This window comes from Schistocerca cancellata, chromosome 2 (genome assembly GCF_023864275.1).
Source record: "Schistocerca cancellata isolate TAMUIC-IGC-003103 chromosome 2, iqSchCanc2.1, whole genome shotgun sequence".
Lineage (NCBI taxonomy): Eukaryota > Metazoa > Arthropoda > Insecta > Orthoptera > Acrididae > Schistocerca > Schistocerca cancellata.
Window position 1 is genome coordinate 150173780 of NC_064627.1, and position 26194 is coordinate 150199973.

At 43.6% G+C, this 26194-nt stretch overlaps 1 protein-coding gene across 3 annotated transcripts in view; it reads left to right on the plus strand.

Annotated features, from left to right (window-relative positions):
- LOC126161443 (neutral ceramidase-like) overlaps positions 1–26194 on the plus strand; it is a 516902-nt gene that overhangs the window by 371770 nt on the left and 118938 nt on the right. For all 3 annotated transcript variants that reach the window (XM_049917257.1, XM_049917259.1, XM_049917258.1), the window contains one exon: positions 24796–25017. In XM_049917257.1, coding sequence (XP_049773214.1) covers positions 24796–25017 — 222 coding nt within the window. The remainder of the gene's footprint in view (positions 1–24795; positions 25018–26194) is intronic.

Genomic DNA, 26194 nt, shown 5'->3' on the forward strand with positions numbered 1-26194 from the left:
GTAGAAGTGGTTATGAAATTGCAGTGGTGTAGCTGATGTATTTATATGAGTGATTGCTTTGTGTATTTTGCTAGTTTCTGCTCGTTCTAGAAAGAATTTTCTTAAATTGTCTACCTGTCCATAATGTAGGTTTTTTATGTCAATGAATTCCCTTCCTCCTTCCTTTCTGCTTAATGTGAATCTTTCTGTTGCTGAATGTATGTGATGTATTCTATATTTGTGGCATTGTGATCGTGTAAGTGTATTGAGTGCTTCTAGGTCTGTGTTACTCCATTTCACTACTCCAAATGAGTAGGTCAATATTGGTATAGCATAAGTATTTACAGCTTTTGTCTTGTTTCTTGCTGTCAATTCTGTTTTCAGTATTTTTGTTAGTCTTTGTCTATATTTTTCTTTTAGTTCTTCTTTAATATTTGTATTATCTATTCCTATTTTTTGTCTGTATCCTAGATATTTATAGGCATTGTTTTTTCCATCGCTTCTATGGAGTCACTGTGGTTATCCAATATGTAATCTTCTTGTTTAGTGTGTTTTACCTTGACTATGCTATTTTTCTTACATTTGTCTGTTCCAAAAGCCATATTGATATCACTGCTGAATACTTCTGTTATCTTTAGTAATTGGTTGAGTTGTTGATTGGTTGCTGCCAGTAGCTTTAGATCATCCATGTATAGCAAATGTGTGATTTTGTGTGGGTATGTTCCAGTAATATAATATCCATAATTTGTATTATTTAGCATGTTGGATAGTGGGTTCAGAGCAAGGCAGAACCAGAAAGGACTTAATGAGTCTCCTTGGTATGTTCCACGCTTAATCTGTATTGGCTGTGATGTGATATTATCTGAATTTGTTTGGATATTAAGTGTGGTTTTCCAGTTTTTCATTACTATGTTTAGGAACTGTATCAGTTTAGGATCTACTTTGTATATTTCCAATATCTGTAGTAACCATGAGTGGGGTACACTATCAAAAGCTTTTTGGTAATCAATGTATGTGTAGTGTAGCGACCTTTGTTTAGTTTTAGCTTGATATGTCACCTCTGTATCTATTATTAGTTGCTGTTTACATTCTCGTGCTCCTTTGCAGCAGCCTTTTTGTTCTTCATTTATAATTTTGTTCTGTGTTTTATGTGTCATTAATTTCTGTGTAATGACTGAAGTTAATATTTTGTAGATTGTTGGTAGGCATGTTATGGGGCGATAGTTAGCAGGGTTTGCTGTGTCTGCTTGATCTTTAGGTTTCAGGTAGGTTATTCCATGTGTAAGTGTATCAGGGAATGTGTATGGGTCTGCAATGTAACTGTTAAATAATTTGGTTAGATGTGAATGTGTTGAGGTGAACTTCTTTAGCCAGAAATTTGCTATTTTATCATTTCCAGGGGTTTTCCAATTGTGCGTAGAATTAACTGCTCAGGTGACTTCATGTTGCAAAATTATCACTTCAGGCAATTGTGGTATCATCTTGTATCCACCGTGCATGTCTGTTATGTTGTACCGGGTTTGACCATATGTTGCTCCAGAAGTGTTCCATGTCTGTTATGTTTGGTGAATTGTCTATTTTAATGTGTGTGTTATATATTGTCTGGTAAAATTTCTTTTGGTTTGTGTTGAATGTTTGGTTCTGTTTCCTTCTATTTTCACTTTTTTTGTATCTTCTAAGTCGTTTGGCCAATGCTTGTAATTTCTGCTTCTTTTTCATCTAATAGCTCTATTGCTTCTTGTTGTGAGATTTTACCTAACCTTTTTCGTTTTTTGTCTGATATTTCATTTCTTATAAATTGTGTTAGCTATTTGATGTCTTTTCTCAGTTTTTCTATTCTGATCTGTAGCCTGTGTTGCCATGCTGGTTTTGTGGGTTTCTTCTGTGTGTTGGTTGGTTATGATCTATGCCTAGTGTGTATATTTAGTGTAGTGAGTGCTCCTACATAAACCAGTAGTTGTAACTCTTCCATAGTTGAATTTTCATTTATTTTGTTGTGTATGATTGTGTTGATAGTTGTTATTGTTTTTTCGACTTGTGGGTTATTTGGTGGTCTATGCAAGAATGGTCTAATGTCTGTATTTGTGTCTTTGTATTCTATATATGTAAACTGAAATTTTTCTTCTATATCTAATATGTGTGTCACTTCATGTTCTATTTGTGCTTGTTCTGGTGGCTGTCTTAAGATTTCGTTTTTCTCTGATTGTTTAATTGATGCGTTTTGTTCTTTGTTTGTTTTCTCTGGGAAATTATTATTATTATTATTATTATTATTATTACTATTACTATTATTCGGGCCGGCCGGAGTAGCCGAGCGGTTCTAGGCGCTACAGTCTGGAATCGCGCGACCGCTACGGTCGCAGGTTCAAATCCTGCCTCGGGCATGGATGTGTGTGATGTCCTTAGGTTAGTTAGGTCCAAGTAGTTCTTAGTTATAGGGGACCTGAGAAGTTAAGTCCCATAGTGCTCAGAGCCATTTGAACCCATAGTGCTCAGAGCCATTTGAACCATTTTGGACTATTATTGGTGTTGCTCCAGAAGTTGGAGTGTCTTCCTATTGGACGCCACTTCGGTGACTTGTATGCCGTTAACCTATCCCAGTTACCCAACCAGGTAAAAGAACCTGCAGTTTAAGGTGGAAATTGAACCACGTGCTGTGCGATCCCTCACACCGTTGAGACGCAGAGGCTAGTTTAAAGCGAATACGGGAAATTCCGTAGCGCAACCGAGCTCCGAGCCCAAGACCTCTAGATTTCCAGGAACACGCCCTACCACTAGACCGCCAGGTCCGACATCTATGTACAGAGTACATCTATAGCTGTCGATTAGTGAGTTCGCGAGTGTCAATACATGTGACGTAAGTGGCTATGTCTTTTGATGGCATTGCCTGCCGGGGTGGCCGAGCGGTTCTAGGCACTACAGTCTGTAACCGTGCAACCGCTACGGTCGCAGGTTCGAATCCTGCCTCGGGCATGGATGTGTGTTGTCCTTCAGTTATTTAGGTTCAAGTAGTTCTAAGTTCTAGGGAACTGAAGACCTCAGAAGTTAAGTCCATAGGGCTCAGAGCCATTTGAACCCATTTTTATGGCATTGATTTCATTTTTATTTTTCATTTATTTTTGATCTTTTTTGAGCCATCAGTCTTCTGACAGGTTTGATGCGGTCCGCCACAAATACCCCTCCCGTGCCAAGCTCTTCATCTGAGAAAAGTACTTACTCCCTACATCCTGAATTATTTGCTGGATGTATCCAAATCTCTGTCTCCCTCTACAGTTTTTAATCTTCCACAGTTCTCTCTGCTACCATAGAAGTTATTTCCTGATGTCTTGATAGCCATCATGCCATGCTGTCCCTTCTCATTGTTAGTGTTTTACATATATTCATTTCCTCGCCGATTCTGCGGAGAACCTCCCCATTCCTTGCCTTACCTAATTTTCAACATGCTTCTGTAGCACGTCTCAGATGGTTCGATTCTCTTCTGTTCCGCTTTTCTCACAGTCCCTGTCTCACTGCCATGCAGTCCTCCGAACGTATATTATCATTATGTCATCCTGAAATCAAGACCTGTGTACGATAGCAGCAGGAATGCCTTTTTTTGCTAGTGCTACTGTGCTTCTTATGTCTTCGTTTCAATGAACAAATACTGGCTCTCACACACACACACACACACACACGCAGGCGGACGTTTACAGCTAAATGCAGTTCCGGCATATATGCCCGTTATTGGGATTCATACCGTCTTGAAAGGAGGATATAAGATGAACATCAACAAAAGCAAAACGAGGATAATGGAATGTAGTCAAATTAAGTCGGGTGATGCTGAGGGAATTAGATTAGGAAATGAGACACTTAAAGTAGTAAAGGAGTTTTGCTATTTAGGGAGTAAAATAACCGATGATGGTCGAAGTAGAGAGGATATAAAATGTAGACTGGCAATGGCAAGGAAAGCGTTTCTCAAGAAGAGAAATTTGTTAACATCGAATATAGATTTAGGTGTCAGGAAGTCGTTTCTGAAAGTATTTGTATGGAGTGTAGCCATGTATGGAAGTGAGACATGGACGATAACTAGTTTGGACAAGAAGAGAATAGAAGCTTTCGAAATGTGGTGCTACAGAAGAATGCTGAAGATAAGGTGGGTAGATCACGTAACTAATGAGGAGGTACTGAATAGGATTGGGGAGAAGAGAAGTTTGTGGCACAACTTGACTAGAAGAAGGGATCGGTTGGTAGGACATGTTCTGAGGCATCGAGGGATCACCAATTTAGCATTGGAGGGCAGCGTGGAGGGTAAAAATCGTAGAGGGAGACCAAGAGATCAATAGACTAAGCAGATTCAGAAGGATGTAGGTTGCAGTAGGTACTGGGAGATGAAGAAGCTTGCACAGGATAGAGTAGCATGGAGAGCTGAATCAAACCAGTCTCAGGACTGAAGACCACAACAACAACAACAACCGTCGAGTGGTTGATTGCGTCCCACATGACTACCGCTGCCTCATTTCTGCGATTGGGCTGAGCCCCTTTCCCACATGCCCTATGCCTCTATGCTGCCACGATAATTTAGAAGACGCGGAGTCAGAGAGACATTTACAAGGAATTTATTGGCTTCGGACTTGGAAAATCCAATTTCATGTAGTTTGTTGAAGCTTCCTGTTGCGTTCTGTTATTGTTGTGATGCCACAAAGAATGGTCGAAAACTTCGTTATAAACGTGAAAAAACAAAAAGATTTGTTATACGTTTATTAAATTCTTCGCTTAGTGTATGAGTTGGGTGGAATGTTCTTCAGGAACGGAATCGTGGCAAGGGAACGCAACGTGATTGCACTGCGAATGCTGTGCTTGCAGTTCAGTTTCATCTGTGTTATCCATTTAAATCAGATTTAGCAAACGGCATTTAAGCTTACTGCATGCCATAGGTTTTCGAAACATTGCAACTCAGTATTTGACTTCGCAGAAAGCGCAGCGCTTGGAAAGACACGGATTCGCAGAGATAGTAAAGTGTAAAATTTATGAGTATATTCTTGGTATACGGCAAATTTCATACAGGACACGGAATGGATATAACATAGAATAAATACAGAATGCATCAAAATTTAGACAGAAAACGTACACGGTTCAAGCATAGCACGACGTAAACAAGAACATTCCGGTACACAACAGTACGCAGACGAACCGATTAATTGAGAATCTGCGGTTATGACCCAGTGCTGATATCAGGCTGAAATACTAAGTTCGTGCAAACGTACATGACGTGTAAACTTCCATTCAGGTCCACATAAAACTGGACTCAATTTTCACCCAACGTCTGTTGTTGGGAATTGTGGAAAATGAATGTTGGCACCGTGGCACATTTTCGTGCTGATATAAGATGAAACGTAACACATGGTAAATATGAATGTACCTTGGCCTCCAAGATCAACTTACCTCAGTCTCTGATTTTCCTATCGGGGTTCATCTTAATTCTGAAGTTTACAGCACTTCCATTGATGCAGTGAAAGTACTAAAGCAGCGAATTCTACAATCTTGTAAAGATTTACGAGGTGATCCGTGCATGTCTCAAGAAATCGTGACTGACTGCAGAAACCCATTCAGTACTGATCCAAATCCGAGTACGACACTTGCTACATCTCTCTGAAAAGGCGCGAGTGTACAGTTACTTCTGACATGTAACGTACTGAAATAGGATTACATTGCTTGTTATGGTAGGCCTTAAGTGAAACTTGAGTCCAGTTAGTTTCGGACTTTACATTTCAGATAGATAAGTATCATTCACGACAATATTTCAACAGCGCAGAGTGGCCGCTCGGTTTGAGGCGTCATGTCACGGACTGCGCGGCCACTCCCGCCGGAGGTTCGAGTCCTCCCTCGCGCATGGATGTATGTGCTGTTCTTACCTTAAGTTAGTTAAAGTAGGTACCGATGACCTAAGCAGTTTGGTCCCTTAGAAAATCAGACGCATTTGAACATTTTGACAATATTTTATATTGAATCCTCATAATCTCACAAACGGTTTGTTTGCGGAAAAACATTTTCACGAACGTTTGTACATTTACTGTCGACTACTTTCACCTTCGTTAGTTTTCGCTTTTATGATATGCCCTGCATCCAGGCAAGCTTTATGTTGAATGTTGAGAAAGCAGATAAAAGCCTAACTGAGAATTTAGGCATCTTTGAAAGGGTGTGCAGTTACACTACAGGAAGACATACAAATCAGTTCATCAAAGAAAATAGTGTATTTTCCGATTTCATAATCTTATCAGTCTGGGATCCCAAAGTCTTTCATCAATACGACGCCAATTTTGCTATGAAGAGAAATATATCTTGGTCATTTTAGTGACTGTGGCCTATTTTTGTGATTTGTTGTCTCCTACATCATAATACGGTAACAAAAAAATCCTTATCACCCAGCATGACTTATAATTAACACTCAGTGATTAAAGAAATGCATTTTAGCCATAACGTTAAAATACACTGTCCAGTCACGTTACTGTGGCTACCTGTCAGAAGCCAGAATAACCACCCTCTGGAGTACGACCTCTGCGAGATGTTCAGGAAGAGTGTCACTGAGGTTCTGGAAGGTATCGACAAGGATGTGTAGCAAAAAAATGGTTCAAATGGCTCTGAGCACTATGGGACTTAACATCTGTGGTCATCAGTCCCGTAGAACTTAGAACTACTTAAACCTAACTAACCTAAGGACATCACACACATCCATCCCCGAGGCAGGATTCGAACCTGCGACCGGAGCGGTCACGCGGTTCCAGACTGAAGCGCCTAGAACCGCACGGCCACACCGGCCGGCTGATGTGGAGCCATTCCGACTCCAGTGCTGTGGCCAGATGCACTAGGTTTCTCGGCTGAGAATCCATGGCACGAGTCGACTGATCTAGGTGGTGCCAACCATTCTCAATTGGGTTTTAACCCTGGGAGTTTGATCGCCAGAGGAGAATGGTAAACTCATCCAGCTGCCCATCGAGCCAGTCACGTTAACTGACAAATGTATGACACCTTCCATTGTGGATATGGTCTCGAGAGATAGATGCATACGTTGTTGATCCACTGTGCCTTCCAGAACGGAGAGATTACCCGGGGAATGCCACGAAAACGTTCTCCAGATCATAACGCTCCCTCTTCCTGCCTGGACCCTTCCAATGATTGTTACAGGGTATTTGCTTCCACGCCACACGAGCCAACGGCCATCTGTTCAGAGGAGCATAAAACATGATTCGTCTGAAAATGCCACCTGTCACCACTCAGTGGACGTCCGGAAGTGTTCATCGGCGATGAACAGCAGTCAGTTTAGGTGCATGAACTATGCGCCTGATACAGCGTCACTCACGCAGCAACTTTCGATGAACGGTCGTTGAGGGACTCTGTTGGTGGTTTCGTGGTTGATCTGGGCGGTCTGTTGCCCAGAAATTGCACATCTGTTCGTCCGCACATATCTTCGCAGCAGTCATTCACCCTTGACATGTATGGCACGTGTTGCACCATAGTTGCCTTGGTGCCGGTTTTGGATAGCGCCATTTTGCCATGCACGATATACTTTAACGACGGCGGTGAGCGAACAATCTGCAAACTTAGCCGTTTCGGAAATGCTTCCACCCTTGGTCCAAACCCCAGTGGTCATGCCCATTTGGACGTCAGATCACTGTTTTCCGCAGCTCCCCCCCCCCCCTCCCCCACACGCTATGGATACCCTCCACTACTAGTGCTGCCGCCTGGCGTCTGCTGTGAGTGGTTATTGCACGCTGACGTCTAGCATAGGGTTGAGGTTGGGTTATTTGGGGGAAGAGACCAAACAGCGAGGTCATCGGTCTCATTGGGTTAGGTAAGGATGGGGAAGGAAGTCGGCCGTGCCCTTTCAAAGAAACCATCCCGGCATTTGCCTGGAGCGATTTAGGGAAATCACGGAAAACCTAAATCAGGATGGCCGGACGCGGGACTGAACCGTCGTCCACCCGAACGCGAGTCCAGTGTGCTAACCACCAAGCATCGGCGGTGCTCACATTAAAGTGACTGGGCAGTGTATTAGGGCGACGAGAAATTATTATGTCATGTTTTATATTAAATTCAAACGGATAAACTGTTACAAAGTTATTATTTTTAATTAATGATCTAATCACCCTCGCCGCGCGGGTTTAGCCGAGCGATCTAAGGCGCTGCAATCGTGGACTGTGCGGCTGGTTCAGGCGGAGGTTCGAGTCCTCCCTCGGGCATGCGTGTGTGTGTTTCTCCTTAGGATAATTTATGTTGAGTAGTGCGTAAGCTTAAGGACTGATGACCTTAGCAGTTAAGTCCCATAAGGTTTCAGATATATTTGAACTTTTCTTTTAATCACCCTCGATGTCATGAACCATTGTCCATCTTGGGTGCAAATTTTCTGTTGATTTTGGAGAAAAATATTTGGGGACATCATTTTGGACATCATCCATATTTTCAAATTTTTTGCCACTTAGAAAAAGTTATACTGATTGGAATAAATGGAAATTCTATGGCGCAATATTGGGCGAAATACTCCTATATTTTTCCAGGGTTCTTCTTGCGCAGTGCGGTCTTGCACTATACTGTTGCGGAATAACGGTTTTTCTGTTGACAGTCGTTGGCTCTTCTCAATTAAAGATTGATTTACTGGATCCAGTTGTTCATAGTAAAGGCTCAAAATGGCTCTGAGCACTATGGGACTAAACATCTGAGGTTATCAGTCCCCTAGACTTAGAACTACTTAAACCTAACTAACCTAAGGACATCACATACATCCATGCCCGAGGCAGGATTCGAACGTGCGACCGTAGCAGCAGCGCGGTTCCGGACTGAAGGGCCTGGAATCGCCCGGCCACAGCGGTCGGCTCATAGTAAAGGTCTGCATTCATAGTTTGTCCAGGTTTCAGCACTTCAAAATAACGACCCCCTCCGAATACTCCACCAAATACACAGAAGCGCCTTTTTGGGATGTACACTTAGCTTAGGTGTAATTCGTAGCGATTCTTTCGGAGAGAGCCACTTCCTTTTCGCGTTTTGAATTATAACAGAGGACCCATTTGTTACCTGCAGTGATCAAGCGATCAAAAACCCCTTCTGTATTGTTCGCTGAAGCAATACGTTTCATGTACGAGAATTGTTAGCTTTGTCATTTACCGATATGCTCCAAATGTTCTTGGATGTCGACCATGGCTGGTTAAGAGTGTTTGACAGTCGAGTCGGACTTGAGCTTAGAAAACCACCTTTGTCTATCACAAACCTCTAATGTACTTGGATAAACATTGCAAATATTTTTCGTAGCAACTGTTACGTTACTGAACTTGCGAAACTCAAAATACATACGATGACATTTCACCATAAACTGAAAAAAATTATAATTTTAATCACATACGAGTAAACAAGTCATTGTAACCTTAAAATGTCTTTGGCACGACTGCGGAGAACACAATGAGCTGATAAATGACAAAAGAATATGGACAAAGGAAGAAAGGATATTACTTTCCGGTTCTCCTAATACGTATATCTAATACGTATATCTCATTTACTAATTCGATTAATAACGTAAGTAGTATATGACATTAGAGGGCAAATGATTGCCATTGGTCCAGAATATACTGGTCTGCAAGAACATCTTTGAAGCCTGATGAGAAGAGTCCTTAATGCAAGGGCCTAGTGCTTCCGAAAAAGTTTCTGTTACCACCACTGCACTTTAAGTTTTACCTAACGAAAATATTTCTGAAAGTCTTTCTCAAAGATGGACAAAATTGTAATTACCTGTGCGAAAATGTGCTCATAAAACGGAAGCTAAATGGAAAGTAGATTTGTTTTTCGGAATTCACATTAGAAAACTATTAAAACTTTAAACAAAAATGATTGAGCTAAAGGGAGGTTGGTTCAGAGTTCTTTGGAAGCAAAATTGCTCCGTCGTGGTCGTACAGGAAAAATGATGAAGTTAGGGGTTTGGATGAACCACAAAATGTACTGTTTGAAAACTCACTTTATTTGGCCTAATAATTTCGGTGATCTCAATGAAGAACGAGATGAGCGGTTTTATCAAGACATCAAAATGAAGGAAAGGCGATATCAGGGCCGCTGGAATACTGATTTGATGGGTGTTAACCGCTGGTCACACCACTGGGTCGTACAAAAGGAAATTCATCAGAGAGCTAAATTTTGTAGTTTAAGGGGAAGGGACAAAGGATATACAAACCAATGAACAGACGATTCCTATGTGGTAGGTTAGCACACTGGACTCGCATTCCGGCGGGCGACTTTTCAAATTCCCATCCGCCGATCCTGATTTATGTTTCCTGTGATTTCCTAAATCGCTCCCGTCAAATGCCGGGATGATTCCTTTGAAAGGACGAGGCCGATTTCCCTCCCCCATCCTTTCGTAATCCTAGCTTGTGCTCCGTCTGTAATGAACTCGCTACTGGTGGGACGTTAAACGCTTATATTCCCTCATTCCTGTGTATAACTAGGCGTTTCATGTTTATACCTCGTCAAAGCTTTGCTCATACTGAAAGGTTAAATTTTCGGTTATAATGAAGTCACATTACTTCTACAGGGCGACACTATGTGGGAGTAATACATGCATGAAAATAAAATGAAATGTTAAATAAAGTTTTGTCTGAAATTAGTTTATTTCCGAGTTACGACGTATTATGTCATTTGCGGTAGGCATTACATCATGGGCCAGTACAGGCTTTTGGCGTGTCGTGATCGCTTTCGTATCGACTCAGTTGCTTTGTGCTCCCCTCTACACAGCTCGGTTGATTCTGGCAATAAATGCCTTTGTTTACTTGACTTGGGGGTGTGGTCTGTTGTAGCGTAGCGGCACCATACGTCTTATGTACATACAGGGTGTTTCAAAAATGACCGGTATATTTGAAACGGCAATAAAAACTAAACGAGCAGCCATAGAAATACACCGTTTGTTGCAATATGCTTGGGACAACAGTACATTTTCAGGCGGTCAAACTTTCGAAATTACAGTAGTTACAATTTTCAACAACAGATGGCGCTGCAAGTGATGTGAAAGATATAGAAGACAACGCAGTCTGTGGGTGCGCCATTCTGTACGTCGTCTTTCTGCTGTAAGCGTGTGCTGTTCACAACGTGCAAGTGTGCTGTAGACAACATGGTTTATTCCTTAGAACAGAGGATTTTTCTGGTGTTGGAATTCCACCGCCTAGAACACAGTGTTGTTGCAACAAGACGAAGTTTTCAACGGAGGTTTAATGTAACCAAAGGACCGAAAAGCGATACAATAAAGGATCTGTTTGATAAATTTCAACGGACTGGGAACGTGACGGATGAACGTGCTGGAAAGGTAGGGCGACCGCGTACGGCAACCACAGAGGGCAACGCGCAGCTAGTGCAGCAGGTGATCCAACAGCGGCCTCGGGTTTCCGTTCGCCGTGTTGCAGCTGCGGTCCAAATGACGCCAACGTCCACGTATCGTCTCATGCGCCAGAGTTTACACCTCTATCCATACAAAATTCAAACGCGGCAAACCCTCAGCGCCGCTACCATTGCTGCACGAGAGACATTCGCTAACGATATAGTGCACAGGATTGATGACGGCGATATGCATGTGGGCAGCATTTGGTTTACTGACGAAGCTTATTTTTACCTGGACGGCTTCGTCAATAAACAGAACTGGCGCATATGGGGAACCGAAAAGCCCCATGTTGCAGTCCCATCGTCCCTGCATCCTCAAAAAGTACTGGTCTGGGCCGCCATTTCTTCCAAAGGAATCATTGGCCCATTTTTCAGATCCGAAACGATTACTGCATCACGCTATCTGGACATTCTTCGTGAATTTGTGGCGGTACAAACTGCCTTAGACGACACTGCGAACACCTCGTGGTTTATGCAAGATGGTGCCCGGCCACATCGCACGGCCGACGTCTTTAATTCCCTGAATGAATATTTCGATGATCGTGTGATTGCTTTGGGCTATCCGAAACATACAGGAGGCGGCGTGGATTGGCCTCCCTATTCGCCAGACATGAACCCCTGTGATTTCTTTCTGTGGGGACACTTGAAAGACCAGGTGTACCGCCAGAATCCAGAAACAATTGAACAGCTGAAGCAGTACATCTCATCTGCATGTGAAGCCATTCCGCCAGACACGTTGTCAAAGGTTTCGGGTAATTTCATTCAGAGACTACGCCATATTATTGCTACGCATGGTGGATATGTGGAAAATATCGTACTATAGAGTTTCCCAGACCGCAGCGCCATCTGTTGTTGAAAATTGTAACTACTGTAATTTCGAAAGTTTGTCTGCCTGAAAATGTACTGTTGTCCCAAGCATATTGCAACAAACGGTGTATTTCTATCGCTGCTCGTTTAGTTTTTATTGCCGTTTCAAATATACCGGTCATTTTTGAAACACCCTGTACATTCATTCTGTCGGTAGACCGCAGAGTGCAGTCGTTGTGTACGGTACAGTGGCGTGCTCAGACTGTGAATACGCGGATGTGCACCCCTTTTGTGGCGTAGCAGAATGCAGTGTGCTAGCAGCAAGACGACAGTATATGGAAATGTTTCCAAACAGAAGAAGTGAGAAAGGAAGATTAGTGTTTAACGTCTCGTCGACGTCGAGGTAAAGCTCCGTGCCAAACAGAGGAGTACCAAATGATCCGACTTTCACAGCTGTGGACGGGCCTTTAAGGGAATACATCATTAGTGGTGCACCACGGTTAAGTTGGTCTCAACCGGATAGAGTGGGTGTTGAGAACATCCTGGAACTGGCAGATGAAGATACGACCATAAGTACCCGCCGTATAAACGCCACTGTATGGGTTCCTCAATCAGTTGCATTGCGCCTGCTTCGAAGGGAGAAATTCCGCCCATTCCGCCTGAAGCAGGTACAGGATCTGACACGAATGGACTATCCTAGACGTAAGAATTTACTCGAGCACCATGCTGCTTATCCATTGTTCGGTCGTCGGGTACTGTATGCGAATGAGAGTTTCTTTACCCGTATAGCTTTCGTGAGAGCTCTTAAAATGCGCGTGTGGGCGTGTGAAAATCATCGCATAACTATAGTACGAGGATATCATTATCTTTTTGCTTTGACCGTTTTGTGTGATGTAATGAAAAATCAGTTAATCGAACGGGATGTTATTCCACAGCTACAGACTGTCAGAATGTATCGACAGTTTTGGAACATGAACTGGGTGTTATGCTTCATAAAGTAGCACTAAACGAACCAAATTATGGTTTATGCCCCTTCAGATTTCAGTAGGGAGGCAAGAGAGTATCTCAGTGTTGTTTGTCCCGATAAATGGACAGGCCGTGCAGGACCAGTTTCTTGGCCCACCAAATTTCCGATCTTCACCCGAGGGACTTCTAATTTTTGGAACCGTTTTTGGTGTCGAAAATGAGAATGAAACACAACTACAGAAGCGAATTGAAATTGACTGTGCAGACTGAGACGAACAGAGCCTGCAACATTTAGAGAGCGACAAGGGCCTTCGAGCGCATCGTTTTGAACATGTTCTGGTGTAAATGTATAGTACATAGTTCTGTAGAATTTCGGATCCCTGAGAAGAATTAACATTGTATTGTTTTATGTTGCATTTCACTTTTTCTACGTCTACATCTACATCTACATTTATACTCCGCAAGCCACCCAACGGTGTGTGGCGGAGGGCACTTTACGTGCCACTGTCATTACCTACCTTTCCTGTTCCAGTCGCGTATGGTTCGCGGGAAGAACGACTGCCTGAAAGCCTCCTTGCGCGCTAGAATGTCTCTAATTTTACATTCGTGATCTCCTCGGGAGGTATAAGTAGGAGGAAGCAATATATTCTATACCTCATCCAGAAATGCACCCTCTCGGAACCTGGACAGCAGGCCGGGCGCGGTGGCCGAGCGGTCCTAGGCGCTTCAGTACGGAGCCTCGCTGCTGCTACGCTCGCAGGTTCGAGTCCTGCCTCGGGCATGGATGTGTGTGATGTCCTTAGGTTAGTTAGGTTTAAGTAGTTCTAAGTTCTAGGGGACTGATGACCATAGTTGTTAAGTTCCATAGTGCTCAGAGCCATTTTGTGAAAGGTATAGGTTAATGTTAGTCAGGGCCATTCTTTTGTAGTGATTATTGAAAGTCAGACTGCGTTGCGCCAAAAATATTGTGTGTCAGTTAGTGTTGATCAGAATAGGTAAAGAGCGAAATTTCTGAGTACGTTGAGTTCTGCTCAGCTGTTTGAAAATCAAATAATGTAAGAGGTTTATCGGCACAGTAATTCATTAATATTTCTAAGGGGACGTTTCCATAGAGCCATTTGAACCTGGACAGCAAGCTACACCGCGATGCAGAGCGCCTCTCTTGCAGAGTCTGCCACTTGAGTTTGCTAAACATTTCCGTAACGCTATCACGCTTACCAAATAACCCTGTGACGAAACGCGCCGCTCTTCTTTGGATGTTCTATATCTCCTCTGTCAACCCGGCCTGGTACGGATCAGCATCGTTGTTTATGGGGCAGTAAATCAGAAGGATTTTAGTGACAATATGCAGTAATCTTTATATAGAAAACTGACATATAACGAAAGAAATGTCATTTCGTAAGGATAACGCAAAAGTGCTCACAGCCAACGCGTCTCTGATAGTGTTACCGGTATCATACTGGACTGTCGGCAACAATTTACATTCCCCACTGATGTTCAGTACAAAGGGTCAAGTGTGAAAGGAAAGCGGGACTGTCGCTTCCCACGAAGCTGTCGCGAACGTTGCTCAGCAATCACTCAAATTAAAATGGCTCTAAGCACTATGGGACTTAACATCTGAGGTCATCAGTCGCCTAGACTTAGAACTTAAACCTAACTAAACCAAGGACAGCACACACATCCATGCTCGAGGCAGGATTCGAACCTGCGACGGTAGCAGCAGCGCGATTCAGGACTGAAGCGAGCAATCACTTTCTGTTCATCCATTCTAGGCGTGGGACAGCTGCTCTTTATCAATGCAATTCGCCAACAACGGTGAAATTGAGATTTTATTTTATTTTATTACGCCTGAAGATGGAATAATGGAATGCGGAAACTGGTAGTGGAAAAATTATAATAACATTTCAACTGCACGGCTTTTGGCGAATTTCGGTATTAACAAAAAAGATTTTCTCGGTATTGTTGCTTTTTGAGGCGCCCTTTTGCATGTTTGCACGATGTCGTAATTATCTTCGCAGAGGTAGCCACTCTTGGTTTCAGGAAGTTCTTCGACAACTATGTCACAAAGGCTTTTGTCCCTGGCGCCTGCGGTAATTCGAGTTTAGTCTTCCCACTAAAACTTCCCTCTCCTCGAAATTCATTCAACCACGAATCCATCAAGAAGTTCCCGAAATACCTTTAAATCTCCTTCTAGCGCCTTTAGCAGCAAAAACAACAGAAAAAGTGCCTGAAATTCCTCGAGAGACGGCCGGCAAATAACAGCGGAATGAGGGGCCACCTACAGGAACTCACTTTGTGCTCCTGTAGTCCAACGCTCACGGTTGTAATAATACCTGTCACGTGGGTTCTGGAGGAAAAGAGAAACAGCAGCCGCTAATGCTAATTATTCTGTTGAGTAAGAAATACCTATATTGTCCCTTTTCAATTAGCAGTTCTTTCACTAAGTTATTTACGTAATATTGAACGCATGACGCAAATGATCCAGTACCTTATCGAAAAAGTACACTACTGGCCATTAAAATTACTACACCAAGAAGAAATGCAGATGATGAACGGGTATTCATTGGACAAATATATTAAACTAGAACTTACATGTGATTACATTTTCACGCAATTTGGGTGCATAGATCCTGAGAAATCAGTACCCAGGACAACCACCTCTGGCCGTAATAACGGCCTTGATACGCCTGGGAATTGGGTCAGACAGAGCTTGGATGGCATGTACAGGTACAGCTGCCCATGCAGCTTCAACACGATACCACAATTCATCGAGAGTAGCGACTGGCGTATTGTGACGAGCCAGTTCCTCGGCCACCATTGACCAGACGTTTTCAATTGGTGAGAGATATGGACAATGTGCTGGCCAGGGCAGCAGTCGAACATTTTCTGTATCCAGAAAGGCCCGTACAGGACCTGCAACAAGCGGTCGTGCATTGTCCTGCTGAAATGTAAAGTTTCGCAGGGATCGAATGAAGGGTAGAGCGACGGGTCGTAACGCATCTGAAATGTAACGTCTACTGTTCAAAGTGCTGTCAATGCGAACAAGAGGTGACTGAGACCTGTAACCAATGGCACCCCATACCATCACTAGTAATACGAGGCCGTTGGGATCCAGCACGGCGTTCCGTATTACCCTCCTGAACCCACCGATTCCATATTCTGCTAACAGTCATTGGATCTCGACCAACGCGAACAGCAATGTCGCTGATACGATAAACCGCAATCGCGATAGGCTACAATCCGACCTTTATTAAAGTCGGAAACGTGATGGTACGCATTTCTCCTCATTACACGAGGCATCACAACAACGTTTCACGAGGCAATGCCGGTCAACTGCTGTTTGTGTATGAGAAATTGGTTGGAAACTTTCCTCATGTCAGCACGTTTTAAGTGTTGCCTTCGGCGCCAACCTTGTGTGAATGCTCTGAAAAGCTAATCGTTTGCATATCAGAGGATCTTCTTCCTGTCGGTTAAATTTCGCGTCTCTAGCACGTCATATTCGTGGTGTAGCAGTTTTAATGGCCGGTAGTGTACATATACTGTATGCAAGGAACGATAATTTTCGTGCTTTTACTTATGAGTTCAGTCTAGGTCACAAATATGCATAAATATATGTAAATACAGGGGTTTGACAACAATAAGGAAACACCGCGAGAAACACTTGCTTGAACACAAATGCAGACGCCGGCCAAACCTGCAGGTTGTTGTATTTGACCACGAACGTCATCTGCGCAATGTCCTCAACACACTCAATACATTGAAATGGTCAGTCGTGCTCACAAAAGTGTTCTGTGTAGTTGTGAGTGCATTACGGAATTTCCATGAATTACAAACATCAGGTGTGTAAGAGTCGAGGAGAGTTGAAAATGTGTGCCTGACCGGGATTCGAACCCTGGATCTCCTGCCTACGAGGCAGGCGCTCTACCCCCCTTTTTTCTCATTTTGTTCGTTATTATTCGTTGTATTTGTTCGGGGACGGACGTCTTCTGACACCCTTTCAGGTTCATCGTTGAGCCGTTTACTCAGGGTTTTTTTTTCTTTTTTTTTACCGAGGCCAGCTAATGTGTCGTGATCGCACACCCCAAAAGTCACCGAGGACACAGGAACTTTCGCGCAGCCCCCACCACACCTACCCTCAGCAGACCCACAATCTCAACCTACTCCTCACACTAGGAAAGGAGTGCTCCCTGCCCATTAATCTCAGTGCTCGTGGCAAGGTCTATTCCCGCATGAGTTCGAGCATATATGTCCATCCACACAGAAATGATCCTTGGCTCGTGGTCGCCGTAATTATATGTGTATGGTGTCTGTTTCTTCGGACATTTCCGAAAAAACAGACACCAAACACACATGAGTGCATTACGTTGGAGCTAAGTCACTTCGAACGTGGGTAAATTGTTGGTATACTCGTATGGTGAGTGCCTTCATAACCAAGGTAGCCGAAGTGTTCGGTGTTTCACGTGGCACCATACAGTAGATTTATATCACATACGGGGAAAACGAAAAACATAATTCGCTACGTAACAACCCGGACGAAAGTGTGTGTTGAGTAACTGTGACTGATGGTCATTTAAGAGGATTGTGACGAAAAAAAAAATACGATGACATCCGCTGAAGTTACTGCAGAACTGAATGTCGCACCCGCGACCCCTGTCAGCACTGAAACAACATGATGGGAGCTCCAAAGGCAGGGAATTATGGGGAAGGCTGGAATTCCAAATCCTCTCATCAGTGATAGGAGTGCCCGTAACAAACAAACGTAGTGCCGAAGCCATAAAACCTGGACTATGGACCAATGGAAGAACTTCACTTGGTGGGATGAGTCTTGTTTCACACAGTTTCAAACCTTTGACGGAGATTACGTTTAAAGAGTGAAACATGGTCGGGTTCCGTGAAGATATTGGCAGCCATATCGTGCTATTCCACGGGCACATGGTTACTCTGCAAGGTCGCACTACTGCGAAGGATTATATGACCATTCTGGCTAATCAGGCCCAGCCCATGGTACAGTGTCTACTCCCGAATGGCGATGTTGTGTCCCAAGACCACAAGGCCCTGTTCACACAGCTCGAACCTCCAGGACTGTTTTGTGAGCTCGAGGATGCAACGTCGCATCTACCCTGGCAACCACAGTCACCAGACCTCAGAACTAATGAACCTTTGTGGTCTGCTTTGGAGAGGACAATACGTCATCGCTATCCACCTCCCTCTTGTCGCTATTTCTTCAGGATGAATGGTATAATATTTCCTTGAAAACCATCCAAGACTTATACGAGGGGCGTTTGAAAAATCCGTGCAAAAAAAAAGTATTCTTACGTGTTTGGGGTAAACCTTTTTTATTTTTCGACATAGTCTCCTGTAAGTCCTATACACTTCGTCCAACGCTGTTCTAATTTGTTGATCCCTTCCGAATAATAGGAATTGCCTAAGTCTGCAAAATAGCTAGTAGTTGCTGCAATCACCTCCTCGTTTCAATAAAATCTGTGTCCCGCCAGGCATTTATTCAAATTGGGGAACAAATAGTAGTCGGAGAGAGCCAAGTCTGGAGAATAGGGGGGATGTGAAACGAGTTGGGACACTATTTCCACTAATTTTGAGACCACAACTGCTGAGGTGTGTGCTGGTGCATTGTCGTGATGGAAAAGGACTTTTTTGCGGTCCAATCGCCGGCGTTTTTCTTGCAGCTCGGTTTTCAAACGGTCCAATTACGATGAATAATATGTACCTGTAATAGTTTTACCCTTTTCCAGATAGTCGATGAGGATTATCCCTTGCGAATCCCAAAAGACAGTCGCCATAAACTTTCCGACCGAAGGAATGGTATTTATCCCTTTCGAGACGACTGCTCTCAGAGCGAGTTTATTTATGTCCCATATTTCATTGTAAGCAAACCGGACAAAAACTACCAGTACACATCACGCTAATGGCAACACCAGCATCAGGTCGGAGAGGAACAATTCACGAGGGTTTAGAAAGTATGCCATATCCCGCTGTAGCCTTTCATTAATGAATAGATCCAGATATCAAACGGTAGGATGATCGATTGCTTCGCTTCACTCGCTGTTACAAACAGCCTCAGACTTTTCATTGGGATTAAGATTTCGGTGATTAAGCAGGCCAGTGCGGGTGTGATACGGTGATATGAGTGTCTGTCAATGTATGTGTGCAGCCCGATGAACGCGCCTGTTGTCGAGTTGGAATCCGGAAGTGTGTACAGCACTTCTTGAAAACGGTCAGCACTTTCTCACTGATGCTGCCGAAATAAATGTTCTGGTTAACATGACTGAATGTGCCCAATTAGTGGTATTAGAACCACCTGAACCCACGTCTGGCCTGAGTTACACCAGTAATTGTAGAACAGATTGGCCAGGATAGCTCAGTGACGTGGTCCATTCATTCGATGTCACCTGAATAACAAATCCATCATGGTTGTTACAACCTTTCTGAAGCAGCCCAACTCGACCGTTGGTGACGTGGTCGTGAAGTGGAAACGTGAAGGAACCACCAAAGCTAAGCCAAGACAAGGCAGACAGCTTGTTCTAATGGATAGGGACCGTCACGCTGAACATGGCATAGGTGTTTGGAAAAATCGCGTGAAAGTAGCGGAAGGAATCACACGTGAGTTGTAAGTGCTACCGGTAGTCTATCTGGCAGTTCCTCATAAGCCACATATTTATGCCACTGCCGAGGGGATGACTGGAAATGAGAGATTTTGCAAGACTGAATTACGTACTCTACTGCATTGGCTCCTTACTTAGCTTGCATTTATCGCGAATCTCGTACCCAACGTAAAGTCCCGAGCGACTCGAAAAAAGCGCAGGTGAAGCGCAGGTGGCGCCTGTATATAAGAAGGGTAGAAGGACGGATCCTAAAAATTACAGACCACTATCCTTAACATCGGTTTGTTGCAGGATTCTCGAAAATATTCTCAATTCGAATATAATGAATTTCCTTGAGACAGAGAAGTTGTTGTCCATGCATCAGCACTGCTTCAGAAAGCATCGCTCCTGCGAAACGCAACTCGTCATCTTTTCACATGATATCTTGCGAACCATGGATGAAGGGTATCAGAAGGATGCCATATTCCTTGACCTCCGGAAAGCATATGGGATTGGTTCCCAAATATGTGAGTGGCTCGAAGATTTCTTAAGTAATAGAACCCAGTTCGTTGTCCTCGATGGTGAGTGTTCATCGGAGGTGAGGGTATCATCTGGAGCGCCCCAGGGAAGTGTGGTAGGTCCACTGTTGTTTTCTGTCTACATAAATGAACTTTTGGATAGGGTGAATAGCAATGTGCGGCTGTTTGCTGATGATGCTGTGGTGTACGGGAAGGCGTCGTCGTTGAGTGACTGTAGGAGGATACAAGATGACTTGGACAGGACTTGTGATTGGTGTAAAGAATGGCAGCAAACTCTAAATATAGGTAAATGTAAATTAATGCGGATGAATAGGAAAAAGAATCCCTTAATGTTTAAATACTCCATTAGTAGTGTAGCGCTTGACACAGTCACGTCGATTAAATATTTGGACGTAACATTGCAGAGCGATATGAAGTGGGACAAGCATGTAATGGCAGTTGTGGGGAAGGCGGATAGTCGTTTTCGGCTCATTTGTAGAATTTTGGGAGGATGTGGTTCATCTGTAAAGGAGACCGCTTATAAAACACTAATACGACCTATTCTTGAGTACTGTTCGAGCGTTTGGGATCCCTATCAGGTCGGATCGACAGAGGACATAGAAGCAATTCAGAGGCGGGCTGCTACATTTGTTACTGGTAGGTTTGATCATCACGCGAGTGTTACCGAAATGCTTCAGGAGGAAAGGAGGCGTTCTTTTCGTGAGTCGCTACTGAGGAAATTTAGAGAACCAGCATTTGAGGCTGACTACAGTACAATTTTACTGCCGCCAACTTATATTTCGAGGAAAGACCACAAAAATAAGATAAGAGAGATTAGGGTTCGTACAGAGGAATATAGGCAGTCATTTTGCCCTCGTTCTGTTTGGGAGTGGAAGAGGGAGAGAAGATGCTAGTTGTGGTACGAGGTACCCTCCGCCACGCACCGTACGGTGGATTGCGGAGTATTTATGTAGATGTAGATGTACGTTAGCAAAATAACTCTTGGTTGAAAGCGAAATTTCACTCATTCTTAATTAATCATGAATGAGGCACATGCTTGACGTTCAGTGTTGAATTTAATGTACGCAGTCGATTTACTAACCCTCTGATTGATTTAGGCTCTAACAGTAAATTTGAAGGAGGGCGATCGACATAATATTTGTGATTAAAAGGAATAGAATATGATGATAAACTCAAGGTTTATGTATGCTCGACAGTTTATTACAAAAGACAACTGGAGTTTTAATGCATTAAAATGTACTGGTGTTGCCTAATAATCGTGTATCTGACTATAAACTGATTTGCAGCTTGACTATGACGATCAAAGTGCGTCTTTGTTTACAATAAGAACAGATTCCCAAAGATCTGTGGAAGCCCTGTGTAATATGAAACAGTGGAACGTATCTAGAATCTTAACTACAATACTCTCGCCTCTCCTAATATATCAGATCTGTAAGCAACACTTGCCAAGGGGCTTGCCGCAGTGGTAACACCGGTTCTCGTCAGATCACCGAATTTAAGCGCTGCCGGGCTGGGCTAGCACTAGGATGGTCGACCATTCGGTGATGGGTGACCATCTGGTCTACCGAGCGCTGTATGCAGGCGGGTTGCACTCAGCCCTTGTGAGGCAAACTGAGGATCTGCTCGACTGAGAAGTGGCGGCTTCTGTCTCGTAAACTGACATACGGCGGCGAGAGCGGTGTGCTGACCACATGCCCTTCCATGTCTGCATCCAGTGACGCCCGTTGGTTGAGAATGACACAGCGGTCGGTCGGTATCTTTGGGCGTTCATGGCCTGTTGGGGAGGAGAGAAGCAACACTTACCGCAGCCGTCAGTGTAATGTGGGTAGAGTGGAGACACCATGACTCCCTTGGCTGAAGTTCAGTGCTACAGACGACTCTGCCACTCAAGAGCGCAGCCACAACCCTTACCACTGTCCGCGACTTGTCTGCACCTAATACGCTTATTTTATAAGTCTCTGAAAAGCAGATTCCTCCTTTCATCCCCCCCCCCCCAAAAAAAAAAACGCGTCCATCAGCCAATAGTCAGTACAGCCTGCCAAACTGTTTCTTTGAAGAAATATTGCGCCAAGAAGCGGCGAAAAGTCAACAAGCCAATTAGTTGAATTTCTTTCCCTCTTTTCTAAAAAACGAGCGGAAAGTGTTGCGACCTCCTGACGTCACTGCTAACTCACCAATTGGTGGTCATGCAGCCAGCAGCTAGCCTCGCATTATAGCTCCTGTGTAAATGCTAGAAAACTGTTCACGAGGCTAGTCGCCGACTTTGCTTCAGCTTCTGAACGTTGAGTAGTTCAGCGCTGTTTTGTCGCGTTTTAGGAGGCCAGGAGATGGTTATTTGCTCAAGTATTTCCTTTAACAAGCTTCTAGCTTCTACCGTCCGCTGACAGAGTGCAGTCTTGTAGAACAAAAGCTTTTCAACCCAGCGACCTCACAGGCCGTACTAAAAACTGGATAATGGCCTCTCCAACTGTTCAACGTCAGCGAAGTAACTTTCACCTCCCGACATGTCGAGGACACTATACCTGCTCTATTTCTCCCCATTGTTCGTTTCGCCGGGCCTCGCTACAAGTTGCCTGTCTCATATTCACAGCACTCCTCCCTTTCAAAGCTCGTCCATGAAGGAAACTGATATACTCATTACCATGGTAGTTTAAGAAGAAGAACTGAAATAGCTCTTAAAATAGCTGTGGTAACATTACTCCCATTGACCCAATACAGCTCACCTCCATTTCCATAATTAGAGTAAATCAAAAGACGCGAGCCAAAGTGTTTGCCAGCTATTATACTATACCCTACAGCATTCCGTTGAAAGGATTTGGCTTTGGCGGATGATTGGAGAACTTTGTCAGCGTCATGGGCCGTGACAACTGTAAAGTATGGAGCAGGTAGTGTTACGGTATGGGCGTGTTTCTCTTCATTATGGTATAGTCCCATTATTGCGCTTAAGAAAACAGTAAATGGGGAAGGATATGAACACACATTGCGGAATTGTGTATTGCATACAGTAGACTATTTGGACGCGACGATTGTTTGTATAAGTATTGGAAATGTTACCTGTCATATAGCACGATTTGTGGACGGTAACTTTTCTGAAATGAATTAGCCTCCATAGAGTCCTGACCTAAACCCAATGGAACACCTTTGGAATGAATTAGAATGCCGACTTCGCTGTAGACCCCAGCGTCCAACATTACTACCCTCTCTGGTTTTGGGTCTTAAGGAAGCATGAGCTGCCGCTATTCCACAGACATTCAGATACTTCGCAGAAAGTGTCCCCAACAGAGTTCAAGCCATCATATAGGCAAAATGTGGACCCATTCAGTTAATGATCAATAGATGGCCAGATACGTTTGACCAGCTAGTGTAAACTGAACATTTGTCGCCTAACATTTCTTAGAATTTTTAGGAATGGTGCTCTCTGCAAACCATCATTTTATGGGCCTAAATGATAATGTACTAGAAAATTTTCGTCGTTTTCTAGCAGATATAGGTTGTTATTTGTCTTTCGTTGGTTTCAATTCTGGGACACAAAAAGGCGAAACACTTTATTCTTTATATTCGTGGTTCTTAGTTGAACAAGCTATAATACAGGGTGATTCAAAAAGAATACCACAACTTTAAAAATGTGTATTTAATGAAAGAAACATAATATAACCTTCTGTTATACAGCATTACAAAGAGTATTTAAAAAGGTTTTTTTTCACTCAAAAACAAGTTCAGAGATGTTCAATATGGCCCCCTCCAGACACTCGAGCAATATCAACCCGATACTCCAACTCGTTCCACACTCTCTGTAGCATATCAGGCGTAACAGTTTGGATAGCTGCTGTTATTTCTCGTTTCAAATCATCAATGGTGGCTGGGAGAGGTGGCCGAAACACCATATCGTTAACATACACTCCATAAGAAAAAATCGCAGGGGATAAGATCAGGGCTTCTTGGAGGCCAGTGATGAAGTGCTCTGTCACGGGCTGCCTGGCGGCCGATCCATCGCCTCGGGTAGTTGACTGTTTATACCAACGTTTAATACACCACCTATCAGGAGGTTTAACACCATACGTCGTTCGAAATGCACGCTGAACAACTGTCGTCGATTCACTTCTGCCGTACTCAATAACACAAAAAGCTTTCTGTTGAGCGGTCGCCATCTTAGCATCAACTGACGCTGACGCCTAGTGAACAGCGCCTCAAGCGAACAAATGTACAACTAAATGAAACTTTATAGCTCCCTTAATTCGCCGACAGATAGTGCTTAGCTCTGCCTTTTGTCGTTGCAGAGTTTTAAATTCCTAAAGTTGTGGTATTCTTTTTGAATCACCCTGTATTTTGGGTAAATCAGGTCAATGTTTGGAGTAATTTGTGGGTAATAATTCACCTACAGTGGGGCCATACTTGGTAAAACATCGTTGTGTTGATGGTAATCTAAGGGTTGAGAACAGCTTTCCTTTACTAACATTTATATTTTGCGGAGTGCTATGCTTTAGTTGTAACACTGGAGACCATGAAGAGGCGCTACTTTGCAGGGCCCGTTCATCTCGGCTTTCTCGTCGAGCAACCTGGGGGACGTGTCGCCCAACACGGCGGGCCCTCGCTGCAAGGAGACGGGCCGCAGCTGCGACCCGCTGTCCAGCACCTGCGCCAGGGCGCCCGACGGCCGCCAGGAGCACTGCTACTCGCCCGGGCCCGGCACCGACATGTTCGACAGCACCCGCATCGTCGCCAAGCGACTCGCCGGCAAGGCTTCTGTGAGTGTCCTCAGTCCTCTGAGTACCACTGTGTACATGGTTGAGTTAACGTTACAGATCCCCCGTGTCACCATCCTCTTGGGATTCCACGACTCGATAGTCAAATGGGGCACAAAGAGGTGAAATGAAAGTGACATACATTTGCATGTTTGTAGTAATTAATCAACATATGAGATTGCAGGTGAAGTTTCCTTAATCTGTTTGCTCTGTACTGTTCCTAACACTACTTTTGACAGACTGTGTCACAGGTATTAAACTAAGTTAAGAGTGGGGAATGCAACATGTGGGTCCCACAAGGTACAGTGTTGGGTCCACTTCTATTCTTTGTCTAAATAAATGATCTTTCTGACTTGAGTTGGGGTGGTACTGGACTAACTGAATACGTGTTTGATCCACTGTATCGCTGTAAAATTGAGCCCCCCCCCCTTACTTGGTTACCAACTGAAATAGAATGGGATTAAATGAAAGTGACACTGATGTCAATACAAGTAATAATTAATGAACGAAGGCGCTAAAAGCTGTTTTCACTTAAGTGTCAGATATCGTCATTTGCGATACTTTCGACATTACTGTGTCTCCATTATAAAAACATCCTTACTCTAGGAGAATATAACATATGGGTCCCACAAGGTTCCATCCTTGGTCCACTCTGTTCTTAACGTATATAAATGATTTTTCAGTGATTTTAATGGGGATAGTACTGAACTGGCTGGACTCATATTAAGAGATATAGTGAATTACCATATACTTGGGATCCAGTGATGTCGTAATCAAGTGAAGTAGAAATGTGTGTAATAAAATTGACATTGTCATGCAGATCAGTATCAGTCAATCAAAAAATTGGTTGAAATATCTGTAATTTGTTGCAGGAATGAAACTAATGCCAAAATGGGGAATATAACATATGCCCTCCCCCCCCCCTATTTTGTTCAGTGCTGGGTCCATTCTTGTTTTTAACACACATAAATGGTCTTCCAGTGATGGTGATGCTACTGACATGTCTGAACACATATTAGGTCCACTGTGTCAGTGTATAATTAGGATCCCACTCTTTGGTAGTGAAATGAAGAAAAGAATGACTTAATAGCGTGATGCTACATGTGTATCAGCCATAAATAAATAACAGTGGAATTCCAAATAAATCCTCTTGTAGTTTGGGTGCCATTCACTGTTATTA